Source organism: Wyeomyia smithii, chromosome 3 (assembly GCF_029784165.1).
Source record: "Wyeomyia smithii strain HCP4-BCI-WySm-NY-G18 chromosome 3, ASM2978416v1, whole genome shotgun sequence".
Classification (NCBI taxonomy): domain Eukaryota; kingdom Metazoa; phylum Arthropoda; class Insecta; order Diptera; family Culicidae; genus Wyeomyia; species Wyeomyia smithii.
In genome coordinates, this window is record NC_073696.1 from 214,726,581 (window position 1) to 214,747,172 (window position 20,592).

The window sequence follows — 20,592 nt, forward strand, 5'->3', positions numbered from 1 at the left end:
CTACACCGCCATTAATATATCGAAACCACCATCATCGGTATTTCCATGTTTCGGGTTACTACTCCAGATGCTGGAACATAAATTACAACACATGACATGCATCCCAAACAGCTAAGACTTATCGGACGCTACGATTATCTTGTTCCGCAAGAAAACAATATCATTTAGTAGGATACGAGGAAGCGATTGACAACAAGTATTATGAAGTTGAACCAATTCAGCTACTGCTGTAATTCGATCGATGATCCAACATAAAATCGTAAAGCCAAGCCTCCAATCGAAAGCTCTAACGTTGCGATGTTTCAACGCCACATAACATGTTGCATGCAACTTTGTACACAACATTTTCCGATTTTTGCAGAATCCAGAATCCACTGCCACAAGGCGAATAAATCAACGAACTTGGTGAAGAAAAACAGCTTCCATAACCAGCATCAACAAATTTCAGCGGGCAAAGTCGGTTCAATTTCAAATTTTCGTCTTAGCTGATGGATTTTTGGAGGATTTTTCATAAGTTTAAACTGATTTCACAAAGGAATTGAACGAAAAGCATAACGTAATGTCAGCCAAATATACATTGGACTGCCTCAAAAAAAGTTTGTTGAATATCTTGGTAGAGTACTTGCTTTTGCCGAGCAAGCAGAAACAATATAGAGATAGGGATACCAACTGGTTGAAATTAGAAATCAGGACACCTTTTTTTCGGTACAAATTTGAGCTAAGCTGTTCTTCGAAGTTTAAAATAATATACCACGTTAAATGTGATTTGCACTTCAAAAACACCAAAATACTTCTTTACTTGTTCAACATACTTCTCAAACAATCTAATATCATTAAGCAGGTTTGAATGTACAGGCATATGTTCAGCACATGTAAACTTTTTCAAATAAACTTACCTTTTAGATGGGACTGACTGGAAAGTCTAAAAATAAAAAATGTGATTTTATCTGGATGTTTAGGGTGAAATGAAGTGTTCGGGTATTTTGGATATTGATTAAGGTATGTTCGGAGATGTATTTTGTGTGTCGTATGTGCAAGTATAGTTAGTATTACGCTATTGGCAGCGTTTTTCGCCATGTTTTTTTAACTTATGGTGAGTTTTTCTCAGCATCTACTGAGCCTATCTGGCTGAATTTTTTTTCCAGCATGTAAAAATGGATTACCTTACTTGTTACATAGCCGTTTTTCAATATTTAATTTTTTTTCCAATATTTTATGATTTTTTAAAGTGATTTTTTATGAAAAAAGCTAATTTTTTACTAAAATGGCCGCCGTTTTGTCAATTTTTTTAAATTTTCAAAACGGCTATGTAACAAGTTAAATAATCCATTCTTTCATGCTAAAAAATTTCAGCCAAATCGGTTCAGTACTTGCTGAGAAAAACCTACCTCCGATTTAGGGAGGGCATTCACGTTCCCAGCTGCCAACAACTTAATACACGATATGTGCAACCACGACATGCAAAATCAATCTTCACGTGAATCTTAATCAATAGCCAAAATAGCCGAACACCTTACTTTACTCTAAACATTAGAAAAAAAAATTCCGACCTTACAGAGTAGGGTCCCCCGTTAAGCCAAATGTTTAACGGTTACAATACCTAAAAGATTTCTCTCGTCACTTAATTAAGATCCAACTAAAAACAAAATCGTCCGTAGTGACCGTATCACACTACAAAATTGAAAATCTTATGAAAATCAGGACAAGTGCCAGAAAATGAAAAATAAATCAGGACGTCAAAACAGGGTCTCAAAATCAGGACATGTCCTGCTAAATCAGGACGGATGGTATCCCTAAGTTTGCGTTACTTATTGTTACATATGAGGGAGGGGGATAGTTGAAACAATTACGTGATTTTCCTTCAAAATCGAAAATTTTTGGGGGTTTATCGTTAAGTAATTGTAGGGGGGAGTCATATTGAACGTTACTTATCGTTACATAGCAATATTTTAGAGAAAAACTTTGTTCAACAAAGTTGTTACATATGATAAAACGCCTGTTGAAATTTAAAAAATAAAATATTTTTGAAAAAAAAATCAATTATAGAGTCAAATGTCAAATTTTCTTCTATCTAAAAATATAATAATACATCGAAAATTTGAGTCATCTTAATTTTTGATAATTTTTCAACAGCCGCTTTATCATATGTAACAACTTTGTAGAACAAAGGTTTTTTCTCTACAATAGAGCTCTAAACTCAAATTTCCTACTAAATTTGGTTTCTGGACCATTGTGCACTGCTGACAAATATGTGATACAAATTAACACACAAAAAAACAGAGTGAATGAGTTCAGATTATTCAGCATGCTAACATTGTACCGTCAAATTTTGATACAATATCCAACAACAATCTCAGTCTAACAGAGCCGTCGATCCACTATATGGTGAAATAAACTAGTAGACCGAAATAATAATAGCATAAGAGGCAGACCACGCTCCTTCGCAAAAAAAAAATGCTGATCGATCATTTTCGATTTCGCTGAAACTTTTTACATTTGTTCCTTTTAAGTAAAGAAGTCATTTCATGATACCAGTTGTTCATGTAGACTCACAACTGCTGTTTGAAAAGGACCTATCTAAAAATGTGACTGATAAATCAAATATTCTATATACAAAACGGTTTGTTTTATTGAAATAGCGTCTTCGGCAAAGTTGTAGGTAACAGAATTGTGGTTCTAGAAAAAATATATACAGCGTAAAAAATTTGTTTTCTTTGTGCCAAATTTTACAAATTGTGCTGTTGCCCTATTGAGTGGGGTACTACGGTATCATGATCGGAACTATTTTCATGTCACGTTTTCACTAATATCGCTTTAAACAAATTGCGTTTATCGAAACAATCTATCGGAATCGGAACAGGGTGAATCATGATCGTTCCAAAATATGTATCGTAATACAGTGCAACAAAAATTGACTTTTTTTCTGCCTTGGGTTCTATATTTATTTTTGACGTAGAACTACGTTTTTCGTTAGCCTACCACATAGGGATGTAAATAGGAAAACTATTACCGAAAAGGGGACGAAATATGCCCCTTTTTAAATGCTTATAAATCGGTTTGTTTTCAACCGATTTCCTTCATTTTTGCAGCAATTGTGGAAAATTATACACGCATCCACCCAAATGTAGAAAATTGTTGATTGATTATGCAAACTATTGTACTATTGATAATGGTCAAGCCTTGTTTACACGAAAATTACGTCCTCTGATTGGTCGTTATATGATTGCTTCCCAAGCACGGTCGACAGAATCATCTACCTTGCAATTGAAAACATGCTATTTGGCCTATATAAGAGCCTGTTTCAGCCGAAGCCGATCATTAGGGACGAATGACCGCCACGGTTAAAATCCCTTGAAAAAAAAAAAGAAGCCGATCATAATAGTTCATAATCATAATAGTTTGTCAACAGCAGTCGTCCTTCCTTAGCAGCAGCACTAGCCCTGTGGTTGGTCACCACGTTTCAGGAGCAGCGCGGTTCTTCTCAGCGTGCCTCGCCAGACTGCCATTATTCCCCCGTGTTAGGGCAGCATGAAGATCGTCATCATCAAATCCAATTTTGAACAGCAAAATGCCTTTTTTCAAGGCAAATAAACAAGTCATTGAAAGTTAATAATTTTTGACAACGTAGGCAAGCATTCTGTGCGGATTCTAGCATTTACATCTGTCGCGGCCGTCTTATTTACAGAAGGTGAAATAGCTTCCACAGTGCATGTTGTCCGTGTATCTTAACTCCCCCACTGTTGGGGCAGCACAAAGGTTGCGATCAGTAACCGATTTTGAACAGCAAAATGCCTTTTTTCAAGGCAAATAAACAAGTAATTGAAGGGTGAAAATTTCCTAGCATCAACACAAGCAAACATTCTTCGCGGGATCCTAGCAATCAAATTCTGTTGTAGTTTATTTAGTTAATACCCGCACTGTTGGGACAGCACAAAGGCTGCGATCAACATAACCGATTTTGAATAACAAACTGCCCTGTTAGAACGCATTCACAAAGGCAGTTAATTTGAATATGCAGAGCTAATATAAGGTCGATTCAATCAATCAGCATTAACAGAATTTCGTCGTCTCCCAGCTGCCAAGTTGCAACATGATGCAACACGCAACAACGAACAAACGAAATCGCTTGCTTGATATTACAAGCCGTAATACGATAGGGGTAAAATTATTGCGTGTGTGAGAGCACCATCGGTGTTTACTAGCTGGATACAAAAATCAAACGTAGCACCCTTCGGCTATAAAAAAGTGCTTTTCGGGGAAAACTAGCTACATTCATTAGTCGGAAGGTGAGCTGGATGAACCGTCCACAACGTTGACAGCAGTAGTAGCAGATACAGCACTCAGGAGTAACAGCGCGTTGCGCCTGTGGCTGCCTTCAAACAAATAAATCACTTGTGCTGTGGTTGGTCACCATGTCTCAGTAGCAGCGCGGTTCTTCTCAACGTGCCTCGCCAGACTGCCATTATTCCCCCACTGTTGGAGCAGCATAAAGATCGTCATCACCAAATCCAATTTTGAACAGCAAAATGCCTTTTTGACGTAGAACTACGTTTTACTTTAGCATACCACACAGGGATACAAACTGAAAAACTGGGACGAAATTTGTCCCTTTTCAAATGCTTATAGGTCGGTTGGTTTTCAACTGATTTTCTTCATTCTTGCAGCAATCGATTGGAAAATAATACACGCATCTGCCCAAATGCAGAAAAATGTTGTTTGAATCTACGAACTATTGCACTATTGAAAATTGTCAAGCCTTGTTGAAATAAAAATAACTCTGATTGGTCGCTTGCTTGCTGTGTGTGTATGATATGGTATCATGTGTGTATGTGTGTCAGTGCTGATAAATGTCATTTCCCCCAGCAAAATTCTTCGAAAATTACAGCCAATCATTTTCAATTTTCACTTTCAATGATCGCAGCACTCTTTCAGATACACTAGATTTTCGTCCAAGTAACGTGTTGTTATACTCAGATGAAATAGATCGCGCGCATCGTTAACGGTTACGGAATAAAATTTGACGACAAATCCAACCAAATGATCTTCACTTCAAAACGAAAAAGAAAAACAAACAGTCCACTCAACCAAAATGAACCTCACCGAAACACTTTTTCACTGACACTGACCGATGCCTTGACAATCTTCGTTAACTGACAAATTGATTTTGTTGTCTTGCTCCCATCGCATGAAATATAATGAGGTTTTTTGACAGTTTTTTCCCGCAAAAAGCGGGAAGGGAGAACTCTGAAAGGATTGTAAAAAAATAACGTTTATGGATGCTTTTTTTCACTTTCACTCAAGAGTATCAACAAATATCAACCCTGATGTATGTATGATATGGTATGATGTGTGTATGGTATAATGATATGGTATGATGTGTGTGTGTCTATGATATGGTATGATTTGTGTGTGTGCTGTGTATGGTTTTTAACTCGGCACGATCTGCTAAGGGGCCATCCACATACCACGTGGACAGGTTGGGGGGGGGGGGTTGGCTAATGTCCACGGTCCATACATTTTTTTTAGAATTTATATGGGCAGTTGTCAACGGAGGGGAAGGGGCAGGGGTCAAAATCGTTGAAAATCTGTCCACGTGGTATGTGGATGGCCCCTAACTACTGAATCCGGTCCACGAAATTCACAACCCTTCATTAGTAGACATTATAACTAATTACCCAAGTAAAAATATTGGTTTTATCAAAGTTTTATAGCGCTCAATACAGCCAAAAAAGCGCTATAAAACTTTGATGAAAACAGTTGTGTTACTAGGGTAATGAAACACTCAATGCATTTGTTAATATTGTACGTAGTTCTACGTCATTCATGCGGACGTGTCTTGGATACAACCTCCTACTTTTTTGTGTGTTTTTATGCAAAACTAAATTTTCCCGAGTTTGAACATCTTTTAACTTAAGGGGCAACGGTGGCGCCATTTTGAATTTTTGAGGCACCGGTAATTTTTGATGTTTTTTCGACGCCATTTTGTTTTAAAACCAAATATCAAAACTCTAATAACTTGTCCACATATTAGTATTTTCTTACCCATCTTGAAAAATAAACAGATCTTAAATCGGACAAAACTGAGTTCAAAACGGTGATTCTACGATTTTAGTATTGTAGGGGAATTGGGGCAAAATCGACATGTTGCTGACATTTTACGTAGATCAAACACCTACCAATCGATTCTGAGACTTTTTAACTCAACATACGATATAGTTTGACTACCACTTTTAAATATTAGCGCATTACTATAATGCTCTACATACTCGATATTATTTTACTGTGTGAAATATACTAAAACCATGCCAAAACCGGTTTCGTTAAATCACCGTTTTGAGCTCAGTTTTTGTCCGATTTAAGATCTGTTTTTTCAAAGATGGGTAAGAAGATGCTAATATGTGGACAAACTTCTAGAATTCTGATATTTGGCTTTAAAACAAAATGGCGTCGAAAAAACATCGAAAATTTCCGATTTCTCAAAAATTCAAAATGGCGCCATTGTTGCACCTTAAGTTGAAATATGTTCAAACTCGGGAAAATTTGGTTTTGCATCAAAACACACAAAAAAATTATATATAGAAACCAAGGCTGAAAAATGTCAATTTTTGTTGCACTGTGTAATTCATTCAGATATATCATTTTATGTAATCATGAAATTTGTATCATTATCGGAACAGGGTGAATCATGATCGGAACAAAATATGTATTATAATCGGAACAGCCTGTTTATTTCAGATTCATTGGGATTCAAGGATTTCAGGCAGACAATTTCACGGTCCAAAACTATTCTAACATACCAAAATGGACACTCCCAAGGAAAAAAAAAGGTTTGCTAACCATTTTTTCCATAAATTGTACCTACGTGAAATCCATCAATACATTAAGCACAGGCAAAGTGATGCGGTGAAGTCTCAGAAGTAAACTGTTCCGATTACGATTCAACGCTATTCCAATCATGATACAAAACTGGCCTTCACGTTTCATCAATAATTTCAACTGTTAAGCAAAGAATTCGCACAAAAAGTGTTTCTACATAAAATTTAAATGTTATAGAAGCATTTCACGGAAAAGTATACTGCAATCTTCTTATATTTTATTCCATTATCAATGCCTGCAAACAAGGCAAGGTGGCAATTGTAAAGACAAATTGTGTTCGAAAATGGATTATTTTTAAAAACTATTTGTTGGGTGTAAGTATATCAGCCGGAAACACCCGATCCCAAATCGAAAGCGTTCTTCCAGAGCCTAACGGACAGCAAATGAAATGCACTGAGCAACGCGCGACGCTAACTCTCCCTTTCTTAAATGCTTTATTAAGTTTATCTAACACATTTACGAGACTAAACACGTTTATTAATTACCTGATTAACCTAACTAACATTAATTACAATTATAACGATTCCGTACAATTATATTGCAAGCTACCGTGGCTTTAACTTGATGTGTTCCCGTTGCAAGGCTGGGGACGACTGCTCATCGATGATGAAGTGGAAGACGTCAGACGATATTTCCGATCGAGCAGTTTATCGATTATATTCGACCTTCGCATTAAATTCCAACTCTAAAGCAAATATTTCGCAAAAAAGTGTTTCTACATAAAATATTTTCGGACTGTTACGATCATGATCATGATGACCTTACAAATTTTTAAATATGCTCGCGACAAGTGTCTGATCGCATCGCGTACCATAGAAAGTCCTAACCGGACAGTTACGGACATTTCACCCAACAAATATGTGTTGTTTTCTTTTTTCTTAGCTTATGGACGAGTTTTGCTACACACAAACAAATTTTATGTAATTATATTGAATCATTGTTAGTCAATGTAACAATAAGCCATGACAACTAAATTTTAATCGCGATTGTTTTAGCATTTTGTAAATAAACTTAGAACTTTGTTTTGATTGATATTCATATTTGCATATTTCTAAGCTTTTAGGCAAGGAATGCTTTTTTTTGGTCTGCCATTGGGATCGAAACTAGACACATTGTGTTAAACCATGGGGAAGCTTTTGAAAACAGACAAGGTGGTACTTGCCCTCAGCGGACGGTACGCTGGTCGCAAGGCGATCATCCCGAAGATGTTCGATGATGGATCCTCGGACAAGCAGTCTGACCATGCCTTGTTGCTGGTATTGATCGGTATCCTCTTTGGGTAACGCGCTGAATGAGCAAAGCCCGCCTCCACAAGCGAAAAAAAATTAATGAAACATTGCCAGTTATTGTACTCAGCAGGTGTTTTAGTTTATTTATTTGACAAGAGAGTAACGGTCCGAAACACTGTGTCCCTACGTGTTTGCGTCGGTAGAAGGGAATGGAGCGGTCATACATAATGTCCCGATGTAAATGCGTATTCGACCGGGGTGAGTTTTGCTCATCTAAGAATTTTCGGAGTGTGATGACTTCGCGAGGTGTAGCCAGATATTTATTCATGTCTCACGGTGACCGCTTAGACGAAAATTGCTAACTCGTCGGTTCACTTACCATGGTGACACAACTTTTTCTTTTCGTCGTAGTAGTGGAGATGCAGTGGTAAACTCGGTCTCCGACAACAACGACACTTCTTTTCCACGATCTCCTTCCTCACCCTAATGACCGTGAAGACATGGCCGTTATCGATCTATACAAAACGGAAGCTACTGAATTGGTGTATATTGAAGATGGTTAACTAATCTTAAGTTTAATTCTCTGTGCAACTTCACTAGCTCGGATTAAAAGCAACTACGAAATGTACGGTCGTCAAGCTCAAGCACAAGAAAAAGTAAAAGAATAATTATGAATTGAATGTCTCAATAAGTCCACTTTATAAAGTTTTTTTTTTAACTACACTGAATCTTTTTTTTTTAGTTTTTTTCCCTTGTTAAAATTTTTTCAGCGAGGACAAAGTTATTATCTCTTGTTCTTGTTATCTTGTTGAAAAAACTTATTTATTTTTGGAGTTTCTCTCTGAAGAAGGCAGCAAGCAATGGCCGAAATGTCGAATGTAAAGAAAATTGCTGTTTAGATCATTTTTTCGAAACTACAAAACCAGAAATCCAAACAGCCAACAGTCGTCACGAAAAGCTAGGGTAACAAAATACTTTAGACCAGTTAGATGGATCCAGGAAAATGTTGATACCTACCTAATTGGTTATCAGTATTTATGGGAACTGGAGTCTAGCAGCTCTGTATAGTCAAATATGAAAATATTCGCATTTTTCATAGTCTAAAGTTCAATCTCAAATATGCTAACAATAAAACGATAGAATGGAATTTAGGACAGCTAACATGTGAATTAACTAGAGAAGCATGAATCACTTCATTTGTTTTTCAACCAAAAACATTTTTCAGCTTCAACTCATTCCGATATTTTATGCTGCCGGAGATATTCCTTTCTTTCCTCTGCATATTGATATGCTGTTACCAAAAACAAAAGGGTACCACGCTTACGACCCTTTCTTCTCTCGAATTCACGACATGTGAAGCCATTATTAGATTTCAATTGAATTACAAAGCTTATATCGGTTATATTCCCACGTTTGAAAACACATTAGGAACACATTGCGAACAAGGCGGTAGCGACAACCTGTATTCAAAAATAATATTCAAGCATGCACACGCACATTCTATACATCTACCGAACTGACATCATTAGTCCTAATTCGTTGGGGGGAAAGCGGAACTGGTGACGTCAGAATTCCACTTATATTTCAAACGATGGTGTATTGGAGTACGTTTCCTTTCAATTTATTACAATAAAAGTAGATAAAATGAGTGTAGATTTTTTTCACTCTCTTTTCCATTCATGAAAAAAGGTGAATAAGTTAAAAACAGAAATCGATTGTCATCTAATAAAAGCCTCAAATTGACACTTGATTTTCACATCACTTTTTAATTCACATGTTCTGATAGACATACTATATGTACACTGCACTTAACTACTAACAGTATTGTTCGTCACTGACTTGAAGTATTTACTAGTTTGGAATCTCATAAAAACTATCTACTCTCAGCACAGATAGGAAGACACTCTAAGCGCTCTCGATCGGGGCATCCTGGCCTGGTTGAATTCCTCCAGTTGGGCCGGTACCAACCTTCGGGTGATAGCCGTTCTCGTCAGCAGTGTAGTTCACCCAGTAGGTTTTACCATCGGGAGCAACGAACGAGTACGACCCTTGCACGAACAGTACCTTTACGTCCTTGCCCTCGGCATCCTTGGAGTCACGGTACGTGCCGACCTCCGATCGGATCTGACCGTCGCTCAACTCGTAGCTGTTTTGGGAAAAATGAACATATCATTTAAGCATTATGGTTGTAAGTGTTTGTTGAAAAAGATTTATTTATTTTCCTCATATGTTTTAGGTTTAAGAATGATATGTGGTTGGGAAGCGATTAACCAATCTATAATTATGTTGTGCAAATAATTGTAATTGAAAAAGATCAATTTGATTAATAAACGAATTAAATTAAATCATCAAATTCTAGTATTCGAATTTCTAATAATAATTACCGAAACGAAAAAATGGTTACTGTACTTGCAGCAAAATTTATCCCGATAAATACTCTAGTATCTAATCTTGAATGAATATCGGGTTTGTACTTTTTGTAATTCACGAATATAATCGATTGCAAACTGAATTACAAAATTTTTAAAAAGCATTTAATCAAATTGAAATTTATTGCAAAATTGATGATAAATTCAGAAAATTTTCAATGCAATTTGACACCAAAATAAAATAAAAAAGTATTAAATAATAAATATTTGGTAATAAGTGCAGCAATTGTAAATACCAAAACTCTAATCATAATAACGCTAGTCGACAAAAACAAAAAAAGGGGCCCTAAAGCTCAAAACAGTTGCTTTAAATAGATCTCAGCATTTTAACCGTTCTTGTGAATTTAAGTACCCCTAGGAATTGCAAAAGTACATCAAAAGGCCGCAAAGTAATTTACCAGTTTACCAGTGTATTGATCGATGAAAAAATCATGTAAATATTAGATTCTTTTTTAAATATCATACAAATATGATCATTAATCACATCCGCAGACTATTTTTGATCAAGGAAGGGACAACTGACCATTTCACCTTTTCACTTCTGTAATCAACTTTTGACCACTACGTTTTTTTCATACATATTCACATTCGTTGGGATTCGCTTGCGGCAGGGACACTCCTACAAGTTTTCAATTTTTAAGCCCACAACAAGTTACTAGACACTTCGTCCTTCTAGCTTCGATAAGCCACTTACGTAAATTTATATCCGTCGAATCCATTATTCTCACTGTAATATCGCACTGTTTGCACATCCTGAGCTGCCGATCGTGGCGCTGCTTCCAGACTCTGTGGCGCTGGGGCAGAAAGCACCTTTCCGCACAGCAAAACACAACACACACTGAACACGAATTGATTCATCCTTCCGGCGCACTCGAGAACAGCTCGAATAAATAATAAATCTCAATTGTATAAAAACGTTCGTGAAGGATCGGACCGAAATCCACTAGGGACAACCTGAGCCGCACGAATGGTGTCTTCTTGCACACGGGAAAATGCTTTTATACCGAAACGCAAAACATAAACAATAAACAAAGCGTACCGAGCAAGCCGCAAAGAACGTTGAAGTTGCCGCTGCCGCCGCTGCTATGCGCTAACTTGATTTCTCCCTCTCCGCGGAGAAAAGCGACTCATCTTGTGGCATTTCTTAGTGGTGACTTCTAAGATTTGGGCGAAGCAGCATCGACGAACCTTGCTACAAACTGAGCGAAGAGCAAACTAACGACTAGCCGAGTAACGCGCCACCGCTCCTGGCCGCCTAGTTGACCGACCGATGATACCCGCTGTTCAAGCTACAGAATTTCCACCCGAACCACACACTGCGAGCATCTGTGCAAAAAAAAAGCTTAAACAAAACAAAACTGAAACGCAACGTGAGAAGCAACTTCTGCTGACCAAGGTAGCGATGCAAGCAAGTTAAGGTAATTTCGTAGGCTTCTCAGTTGTCATCATGAGGAAACGCCATCGATTTGGGGCTTATACATAAACCAAAATATTATAACGATTTAAGTGTTTTGATGACAGTACACTTGCACCTGAATTTTTACCATCATGATTACCCATCATTATTTTTCGTTCAATCATGGCTGATTATCTGCCATCCGAAATGTCTACAACATATGGCAGCATCGGGCAAGGGTCTTGTAGCCGATAGAAGGCAGAAGGTGTGTAAGATATTCATAATGAGACGAACTCAATAAGCTTGACTGATTTTATGATGCATTTTGCATAAACATGTACCCAACATGATATAAACATTATTGACGAAATTTTTCAGCTAATAAAAAGCTTCAGGACGATGCTCGCGGACGGTTTTTAGTGCCACAGGAAATTACCTGGAAAACAGCGAAAGGGGCCATTCCTTAAGCACGCGTTCATTTTTTTTTCTGTCAACTTTTTAATTTTGCCTCCCCCTAGTTTAAAGTAGTTTACTGATATTGTGTGATAAAACCCGAACTTGTAGATGCTGCTTATAACATAAGACTTCAAGAAATAAATTCGACAAAATGTTATTTATTGATTTTTCTTATATTTTGAGCATCGCCACATACATTCCTAATCGCAAACCAATTGATAGACCTTGAAGCGCTCCTTACTTTTTGCTAATATATAAACAATAATCCGAAATTAATCAAAGTTTGACTAAATGAAATTATATAATGATGAGAAGAAATCGTAAATTATCGGCAGGACCTGCTTATTGTCTACCCCTCTCCATAATCAGTTACGTAATTTAAGAATGAGCCAAGCAAAACACGAGCTGCGATAAAATTTTATACTGCAATCTTCCTAAGCTTGACCTCAGAGAGGAACTCTTAGTGGAAAAAATTATGATTAGAGATCTAAAGTTGAGTGGTGTGGAAAACAATTAGTAATTCATGAATCATTCGATTGATTGATATAAAAATCGAAAAACCAACAATGAACACATGATAAAACCTGTTCAATAACGATCAAACACGTAATAGCATGTAATCAAGTCGCCAGTGTTTATTTAGACTGGACACTGGCCCTTGCTTCGCCGCGGTCGCCTTTGTTTTGATGGATGCTTAACATTCAACATTTCGAGCTGTTTCGGATAGGTCAAGTAATGGTTCAACTTCATAGCCACTTTGGCCTGGCTTAAGTCCATTGAAGATTCAAAGGTAACGAGACGGTATGGCTTCCGTACACTCGCAACCGAATAGTGATCTACCAGTAAAGGGATCATTGTTGTTTGTTGATCGGATTAAGTTCCTACTTTGCGATAGAAACCTGGGCGGTTTGATATTTACGAATAACTCATAACAGCACTATTTAAGCTAGTTCCTGCTGAGCCACGCGATGAAAGATGATGATGCAACCTGAACTTCACAGTGAACACTCTTTCGTCAAGGGCAACAAATTGGTTATTTGCAGCGTTTTTTTTTTTGGTGGTTGAATTCCTTGATTTGCGCGATACTGAAATCAGAGATCAGATCAGAGATCAAATGAGGTGCAGAAATAACTAGTTGGAAACTTAATCAAGGTATCTATCACTTCGGAAGTTTGTGCTCGCTAAAGGGCTGTGATTATTCCCTTCAGCCCTAACACTGACTGACACTGACAAACGATTTAAACTTGTGCTTAACAAGTGCGTTGGCACTTTTCAGAAATTTGTCAGATTCTATGAAACTATTGTTTTAAATCGTAAACTTATCAACCAAATTATAACTGTACATGCTGTGATGTTTGAAGTTAGAAATCTATTCTCTCGATAGAGTTTTAACAAGAGAGCAATCATTCTTAGCTCATCTCTATTACGAAAAACAATTATTCTCTTTCAGTTCATTGCAAAATGTGATAAAGTTAATAGCAAATTTTGTATAGATGGACAAACACTCTTTTTTGATCAATAATACTATATTCGACACGGCACCAAACGTTCTACAATTAACTGAGCCAGATACAAAGGTACACTATACGTTCTATGATTAACTGAGCCAGATACAAAGATACACTCTTATCTCAGATTAAATTAGCCTGATCTTTGTTAAGTAGGGTGGATGGGTTTTGTTTAAAAATTTCTCAACTTTTTGCAGCATATGATTTCCAAGAAGATGCAACGGCATACCCATCGCGAGACTAGGTATCGCAGCCCTAGTAAGGCAGCATACCGAAAGTAAAATACTACGAACAATCCAATCCAAAAGTGGTTTTAATTGCTGGAACAAGGCATAATTTACTACAGCATATGAAATAAAAAATAAACATTAGGTTGTAAATTTTTTAATATTTTTTTGATCAATATAAAAACGATCACTAATCCATTTTTGGACACATTCAAGTTCGTCGTTCAATTATTTTATCGAAAAATTTGTATTTTCTTATATCTAAACGCTATCGCTTTTTTAAACAGTTTGGTTAGTAAGTTTTCCAAACTTTCAACTGGTTTACCGGCAAGGATTTTATTCTAATGAAATAAATCTGTGAATTGGCTAATGTAGGAGACTCGAGTGGCCTATATAGGGCTGGTATGGCCCATATAGAAACCTAGTGGAGCTTCTTGATGTAGATCATATATCCATAAAATAACAACTTTTCGTCATTTCAAGGCGGTCGGATTTTTTGACAACAACTACATTCATGAACGAGAGCCTTCTGCTTTGTTCAATTTCCAAAGTAAAATATCATTTGCAGAAAAATCTCCAAGTCTCCCTGTCTCAAAATGAAAAAAAAATATCGTTTCCGTGAAATGAATTTCCCATAGGCGCACCTTTTGTTTGTTAGTAAAATTTCCCTCGAAATGAAAAGTAATTGTCTTCAATGCAAAGTCTAATAAATTTCAAGCAATTGCGTATTTTAGTTTTCCAAGCATTACACTGGTAAACACAGGTTTTGCCCTAGAGCTCAAACTAAAATGCTACAAGGTGTACAGCCATAGGGGTTGTGTGAAATTGTGACGTAGGACAAATATAAATATTGATTTAAACTCTCGTTTAACATATTTCACTACACCTGTTATACACCGTGTATCTCACACAGGTATAAGAGCTCCACTTGCTATCGTGTTGAGGAAAAGAATGAAGTTCAATTTTTTACACGCAGTCTTTCACAGGGTGACAAAAAAGTCCAGTCACACAGGAAAATCTCAATATTTCAAAGAATAAGAAGAAAATCTGAATTTGGCTTTCATAGCTTTATTCAGTAACTCATAAAGATACTTCACAGATGATATCTCGGAATTACACCACCTTTCTCTGATCGAACCAGCTTCAGACGTCTCGAAAAGTCGTCGCAAGCGGCGCGCACGTGCTCCATCGGCATCTCCCCACACGAAATAATCCAGTGGATTCAAATCCGGAGACGACGGAGGCCATTCATTCTTCGAAATGAAATCGGTCAAGTTTTTCTCACACCACGCCTGAACAACCTTTGCGGTGTGGGATGGGGCGCCATCTTGCTGGAAGCAGTAGTAATCGTCTTCAAACAATAGTTTTTTAGAACATTTTTATTCAAAACCGTGTCTAGGTAGTACGCTGCGTTGATTTTGACCCCTTTATCGATAGAAATATAAGGCAGTTTACCCCTCTTGCAAATGGCTCCCCAAACCATCACTGACGTCTTATTTTGGAACCGGGAAACGTTCAGCTTGTCCGCAGGAGCTTGCTGGAGGCTCACACTCTAAACTCGATCATTTTGGCGATTGACTATTTGCTCCAAAACGAACAGCTTCTCGTCCGAAAAAATAATCTCGTCATCTGCGCGCCAACCGAGCGATTCCCGCGACCGTTGGTACCTCTTGTCCTTTGTAGCTTTGGTAACCCCATGAACCACCGGTTTTTTGTACGGTGTAAGTTTTAAATCCTTGCGCAGAAGCAGGAGGATTGATTCTCGGTTCATTTTAAGGTTCCTGGCCAGCTTCCGTGCAGATTGGGCGGGATTCCGGCGAATCCGGTCTCGTATAATCTTTTTCAGCCTTGGAGTTCTCACAGACCTTGGTCGTCCAGATCGTGCCTTGTCCTCGCTACCTCCGGTCTCTAGGTACCGATTTATGGTCCGGTACACGAATTTCCGGTTGATTCCGAGCGGTTTTAGGTGTTTGAATATGTTTCCGGGTTTGTACCCTTTCACATATTCAGCGATAACAGCTGCGATAACTCTGCCTTGGCTCACAACTCAATGTAAACAAACTGCACAGAAACGAAACACTGCCACTTTGGGCAGCAAAGTTAACCCTTTCATTTGACATATAGATGGCACCAGAGAGATGCAACGTGTAGGCTACAGTGACCGGACTTTTTTGTCACCGTGTTTATCAAATTGAGCATAGATTTTTGCATTGAAGGCGTGGCCACGAAGTTTTGAGAAAAAGAAACGAAACAAAACACCTTCGATATTACTAAGTGATTTTCATATGCACAAAAAAAGTTTCTGCTTTCCCGATGCAAGCTTTCCCGTTTAGCAGTGAAACTCCTTGAAATGAGGGTTATATCTTGCTGCGATAAACTGTACATAGGCAACACTACCGTTTATCTTTGATGCCCTGGTCGTTATTGTAAAAATGGTTATTGAAAAATACGTGAACACACAAATACATTTCACACTAGTTGTGAAAATTCTCACAACTCTTATCTTCAGGCATTTATAGTTGTGAAAAGAACCGATTCCATAATCTTCAGCTAGAAATACGTGCTACAGAACGCTGATGATCGCACCACCAATAGCATTGAAGATTTTGCTTGACCGCACATAATAAATTTGCTATCCGCTCTGTCCTCCGGTAGCTGAGTCATCATAATATCCTGCAGCAAACGATGGTGCCTGTTGCTGCCGTATGCAAACTAAAGGTAAGGTGTTCCGCAGTCTCTGGAAGTTGACTCGTATGCAGCTCTCGTTTCCTAATGTCGCGTACCTCTAACAGCTATACTCCTTTCGCTATTGTGTGACAAACTAGAATGAAGCTGAATTTTCTACACACAGTCTTTTGTATCAAGTTGAGCGTGGATTTTTGCATTGGAGGCGTGGCCACGCAGTCTCGGAAAAGAGAAACGAAACAAAACACTTTGTTGAGTCAGAATATGTAGGCCGTGGAGTTCGTTCCGTTCATGTTTTTGTTTTCCGTGCTCTGGAAGCAAGGCAATAGCGAGGAAAATGTATGGGAAAGCTTGACCTTGGAACTTTTCACCTAGTTTCACCACAGCAGTGAAGCAACAATTAAACATTATATCAAACAATTGTCACACATTTTATCTAAACACCGCAACATAAATGACTAAGATGGATTAAGTCTTTCGCTTGCTATAATCGTTTGAAATCTGACGCAACATCTGTCATTTCATTTTCAATTTTACAAAATGTAATCTAGTATAGAAAACAATGACGTAGTCCTACGTCAAAAAATTAAAGATTATGGCTTTTTAACCATTTCTGAGAATTCTAGTGAAGATGACTTTTCCAGAGGCTTAAATGAGTTTTCCCATTAACACTCATAACGAGAAGCGACGAATTCGCCGGGCAGTAACTCTGCCGCACTTTGCGGCACTGCTGCATACACTAGAGTCTACAAAATTCACAGGAATGGTTATAAAGCTATTTTGACTTTTAGGGCAACATGCTTTTTCACTTTTGTCGACCAGTGTTACAAACAAACATAAGGAGCGCCCATGGGGAATCCTCTCCCACCTATTCTATTTAAACGTTTCATGGCATACATCCTTTTTTTAATTTAGTCGTTAATACGAAATCCGACCATTTAGAGTTCAAATTTTAGGGATTCCCATGTACACAAAACGCCAACTTAAAATGGCCGCTTTTTACCATTTGCGACTCACTAATGAAGCAAAGGAAGATGAAATTGAATATTTCCTAAATTTACAGAGTAGAATGGATATCACATTCCTTTATTTCATAAAATGTATTAAAATATGATAAAAGAATCATTCGAGCCATTTTTGATAAAAAGAAACTAATTCAACATAGGAAACAACACTCACTCCGCTAATGAAAACCGAAAAAGTATAAATTGACGCATTTCGCTTGGGAACTAATTCTATTACCTTACTTGCAAAAAAATTACGGACTTGCGAGCAGCCTTCCGACAGTTAACGGGAACATTCTCAATGGTGGACGAAAACGGTGTTGTAGGCATATTTTTGAATTCTTTCTTCGGTTTTTATTCAATTTCACCTCAGCTTTCGCGACGAATTGGTTGGAGTAGATTTTTTGCATCTATTACCTCCAACAATCGCTTTAAAAGGTGCTAACACCAGATCCGACAAGAACGCCGCGTCTTCGCTCTTATAGTATTTCCTAATGAATGAGCCGCGTCCGGTAGGCACTTCGTACTATAAATATCCCCGTTCACGACCAGTCCTGGGTGAAAGAATAGCGGCTTTGACATCCCCTTCTTGCTGATTGTCAGTCACAGCAGCTTCACCTCGGAGCTCACTTACTTCGAGGGGGAAGTAAAATACGAATTGCCCTGCCAGTCGTTGCCATCCAGGGTGAGATAGGTCTTGTCATCCATCATCACCGCCTCATCGTGATACACCGGGAAAATTGACTTGAACATTTTATCCAGCCGCTGCGTCATTGCCTACAGTTCCGATTCAAGTGGACGGGACTGTCACTTTCTGACATGTTAGTCCATGTTCACCAAGACCTCTTTCACTGGTTGGCCGGTTAGCCGGTTGGGCCGACCTCACAGCAAAGCGCACGCAACGATGTGGTCACTTTTCCCTCGACCTTCCTCTCAAGAATCTTTTGGAGTTTCTTGTCGCTCAGGGTCGTCGACCATCCGGAACCAGACTTTCTTTCGATGCTTTAATTGTTGTCCTATAGTGCCAAGATGTTGTAGATGCCGGAAGGGGCAAAGTATCGTACGATTTTCGTTTTCGACGTGGCAGGGTACCGTTTTTTTGAACGAGCACACTTATAAACGGAGTAGCTTTTTTCTGCTGACTCATAGGTTACTATGATTGATGCTGCATCGTCAATACGCGTGAAGGTAAACCATGAAAAATCGGCAATTAGTGTTCATATTTTATCAAGTGGAATAAATGTGTTTGTTGAGGATTAAAGGTCGTTTCTTCAACTACAGCATCATCAACGTGGACTACCCGTACGAAGGTAGACCTGACAACGAGAAGGAATCGTTCTACGCGCAGTTGGAGGCAACATATGACAGCTACTCGCCACGGGACATCAATATCGGGGATATGAACGCCCTGGTTGGTGATGGTGGGGAAGAAATGTATAGATCGGTGATAGAACCTCACAGCCTACACACCGACACGAACGACAACGGCCAACGATGTATCGACTTTGCAGCTTCTCTCGGGGCTTGATGATTAGAAGCACTTTTTTCCGCGCCACCTGGAGATCACCTGACCACCGAACAACAAACCAAGTTGACGAGATTCCTATTGATGGCAGGTTTATCTTGAACATTATAAAAATACACTCTATTGTGCAGTATCAAATAAATGTTATTTGAATAATAAAAACATACATTCCATTCGGGATGCGAATATAGACTCAGACCACCACCTATTAGCAGTACAAGTGCGCTCAAAACTATCTACGGTATTACACACACGACAAAACCGTTCTCCTCAGCCAAACATCAGAATCCGCAACCTACCGAGATTTACGCGCACTTACTTGACGAGGCACTACTTTCCACAGAAGAAATATGTGCTTCAACTTTCGACGATCGATGATGCAAGCTACGCTCGGTCCCCGGAGTGGTCGCAACCGCGGCACTAGGTGAGGTAACATCGAGCCAACAAAATGACGAGCTCAAAATGAGTTGACCACGATTCCGAGGAGAAAGAAACACCAACAGGACAGGGAAGAGCTGAAGCAACAAGCATCTGCTGCAAGCATCTGCTGTGAAGAGCTGAAGCAACTGTTCCGAGCTAATGACACGCGCAAGTTTTACGAGAAGTTAAACCGATCCCGTAAGGGCTAAATACCGAGTCCAGACACATGACGAGGAGGGAAACCTGATCACTAGCGAGCGCGAGATTGTCAACGGGTTGAAGCAGTTTTCCGATGAGCATCTCAGTAGCGGAGCAACGGAAGGAGGCGCAAGGAAAGTTTAACTTGGAGTGCCAACCAACGACAAAAGTGTCCCAGTTCTCGATATCCTGGGAATCAAACGGGAAATCGAGTTACCGAAAAACATTCGAGCCGCAGGTAAGGACAGACTACCGGTAGAGCTCTATAAACACGGCAAAAAACTAGCATTGGCACTCCACTGTCTGATTTCCTGGATTTGGGAGGAAGAAAGACTACCGAAGAAATGGATGGAAGGAGTTGTATGCCCCATCTATAAAAATAAGCATCGGCTACAACGCAGCAACTACCGTGGCATAACGTTGATCGACGCCACCTACAAAGTCTCCCTTCAAGTTCTGCTCCGCTGTCTTTTACCTCTAGTGAAAGAATTCGTAGGGCTGAAGACCAGGAGAGTTGGACTAGAAATTAATGCGTAGTGCTGTATAGCCTTGAAACCGTGACGCTGATGGTTTTTGAACGGAAAGTGTTGTGGACAATATTTGGTGGAGTACAAACTGAAAGTGAAGAATGACGCAAAC

The 20,592-nt window shown here is 38.7% G+C and overlaps 1 protein-coding gene across 1 annotated transcript; it reads right to left on the reverse strand.

The window, feature by feature from the left end:
- Positions 1 to 9,851: 9,851 nt before the first annotated feature.
- LOC129730235 (endocuticle structural glycoprotein ABD-5-like) lies at positions 9,852 to 11,504 on the reverse strand. Its single transcript, XM_055689394.1, has 2 exons — positions 11,229 to 11,504; positions 9,852 to 10,251 (listed from the first exon to the last, which is right to left on the reverse strand). The coding sequence occupies exons 1-2, from the start codon at positions 11,390 to 11,392 to the stop codon at positions 10,011 to 10,013; spliced, it is 405 nt and encodes a 134-aa protein (XP_055545369.1). The 5' UTR covers positions 11,393 to 11,504; the 3' UTR covers positions 9,852 to 10,010.
- Between the last annotated feature and the right edge of the window lie 9,088 nt (positions 11,505 to 20,592).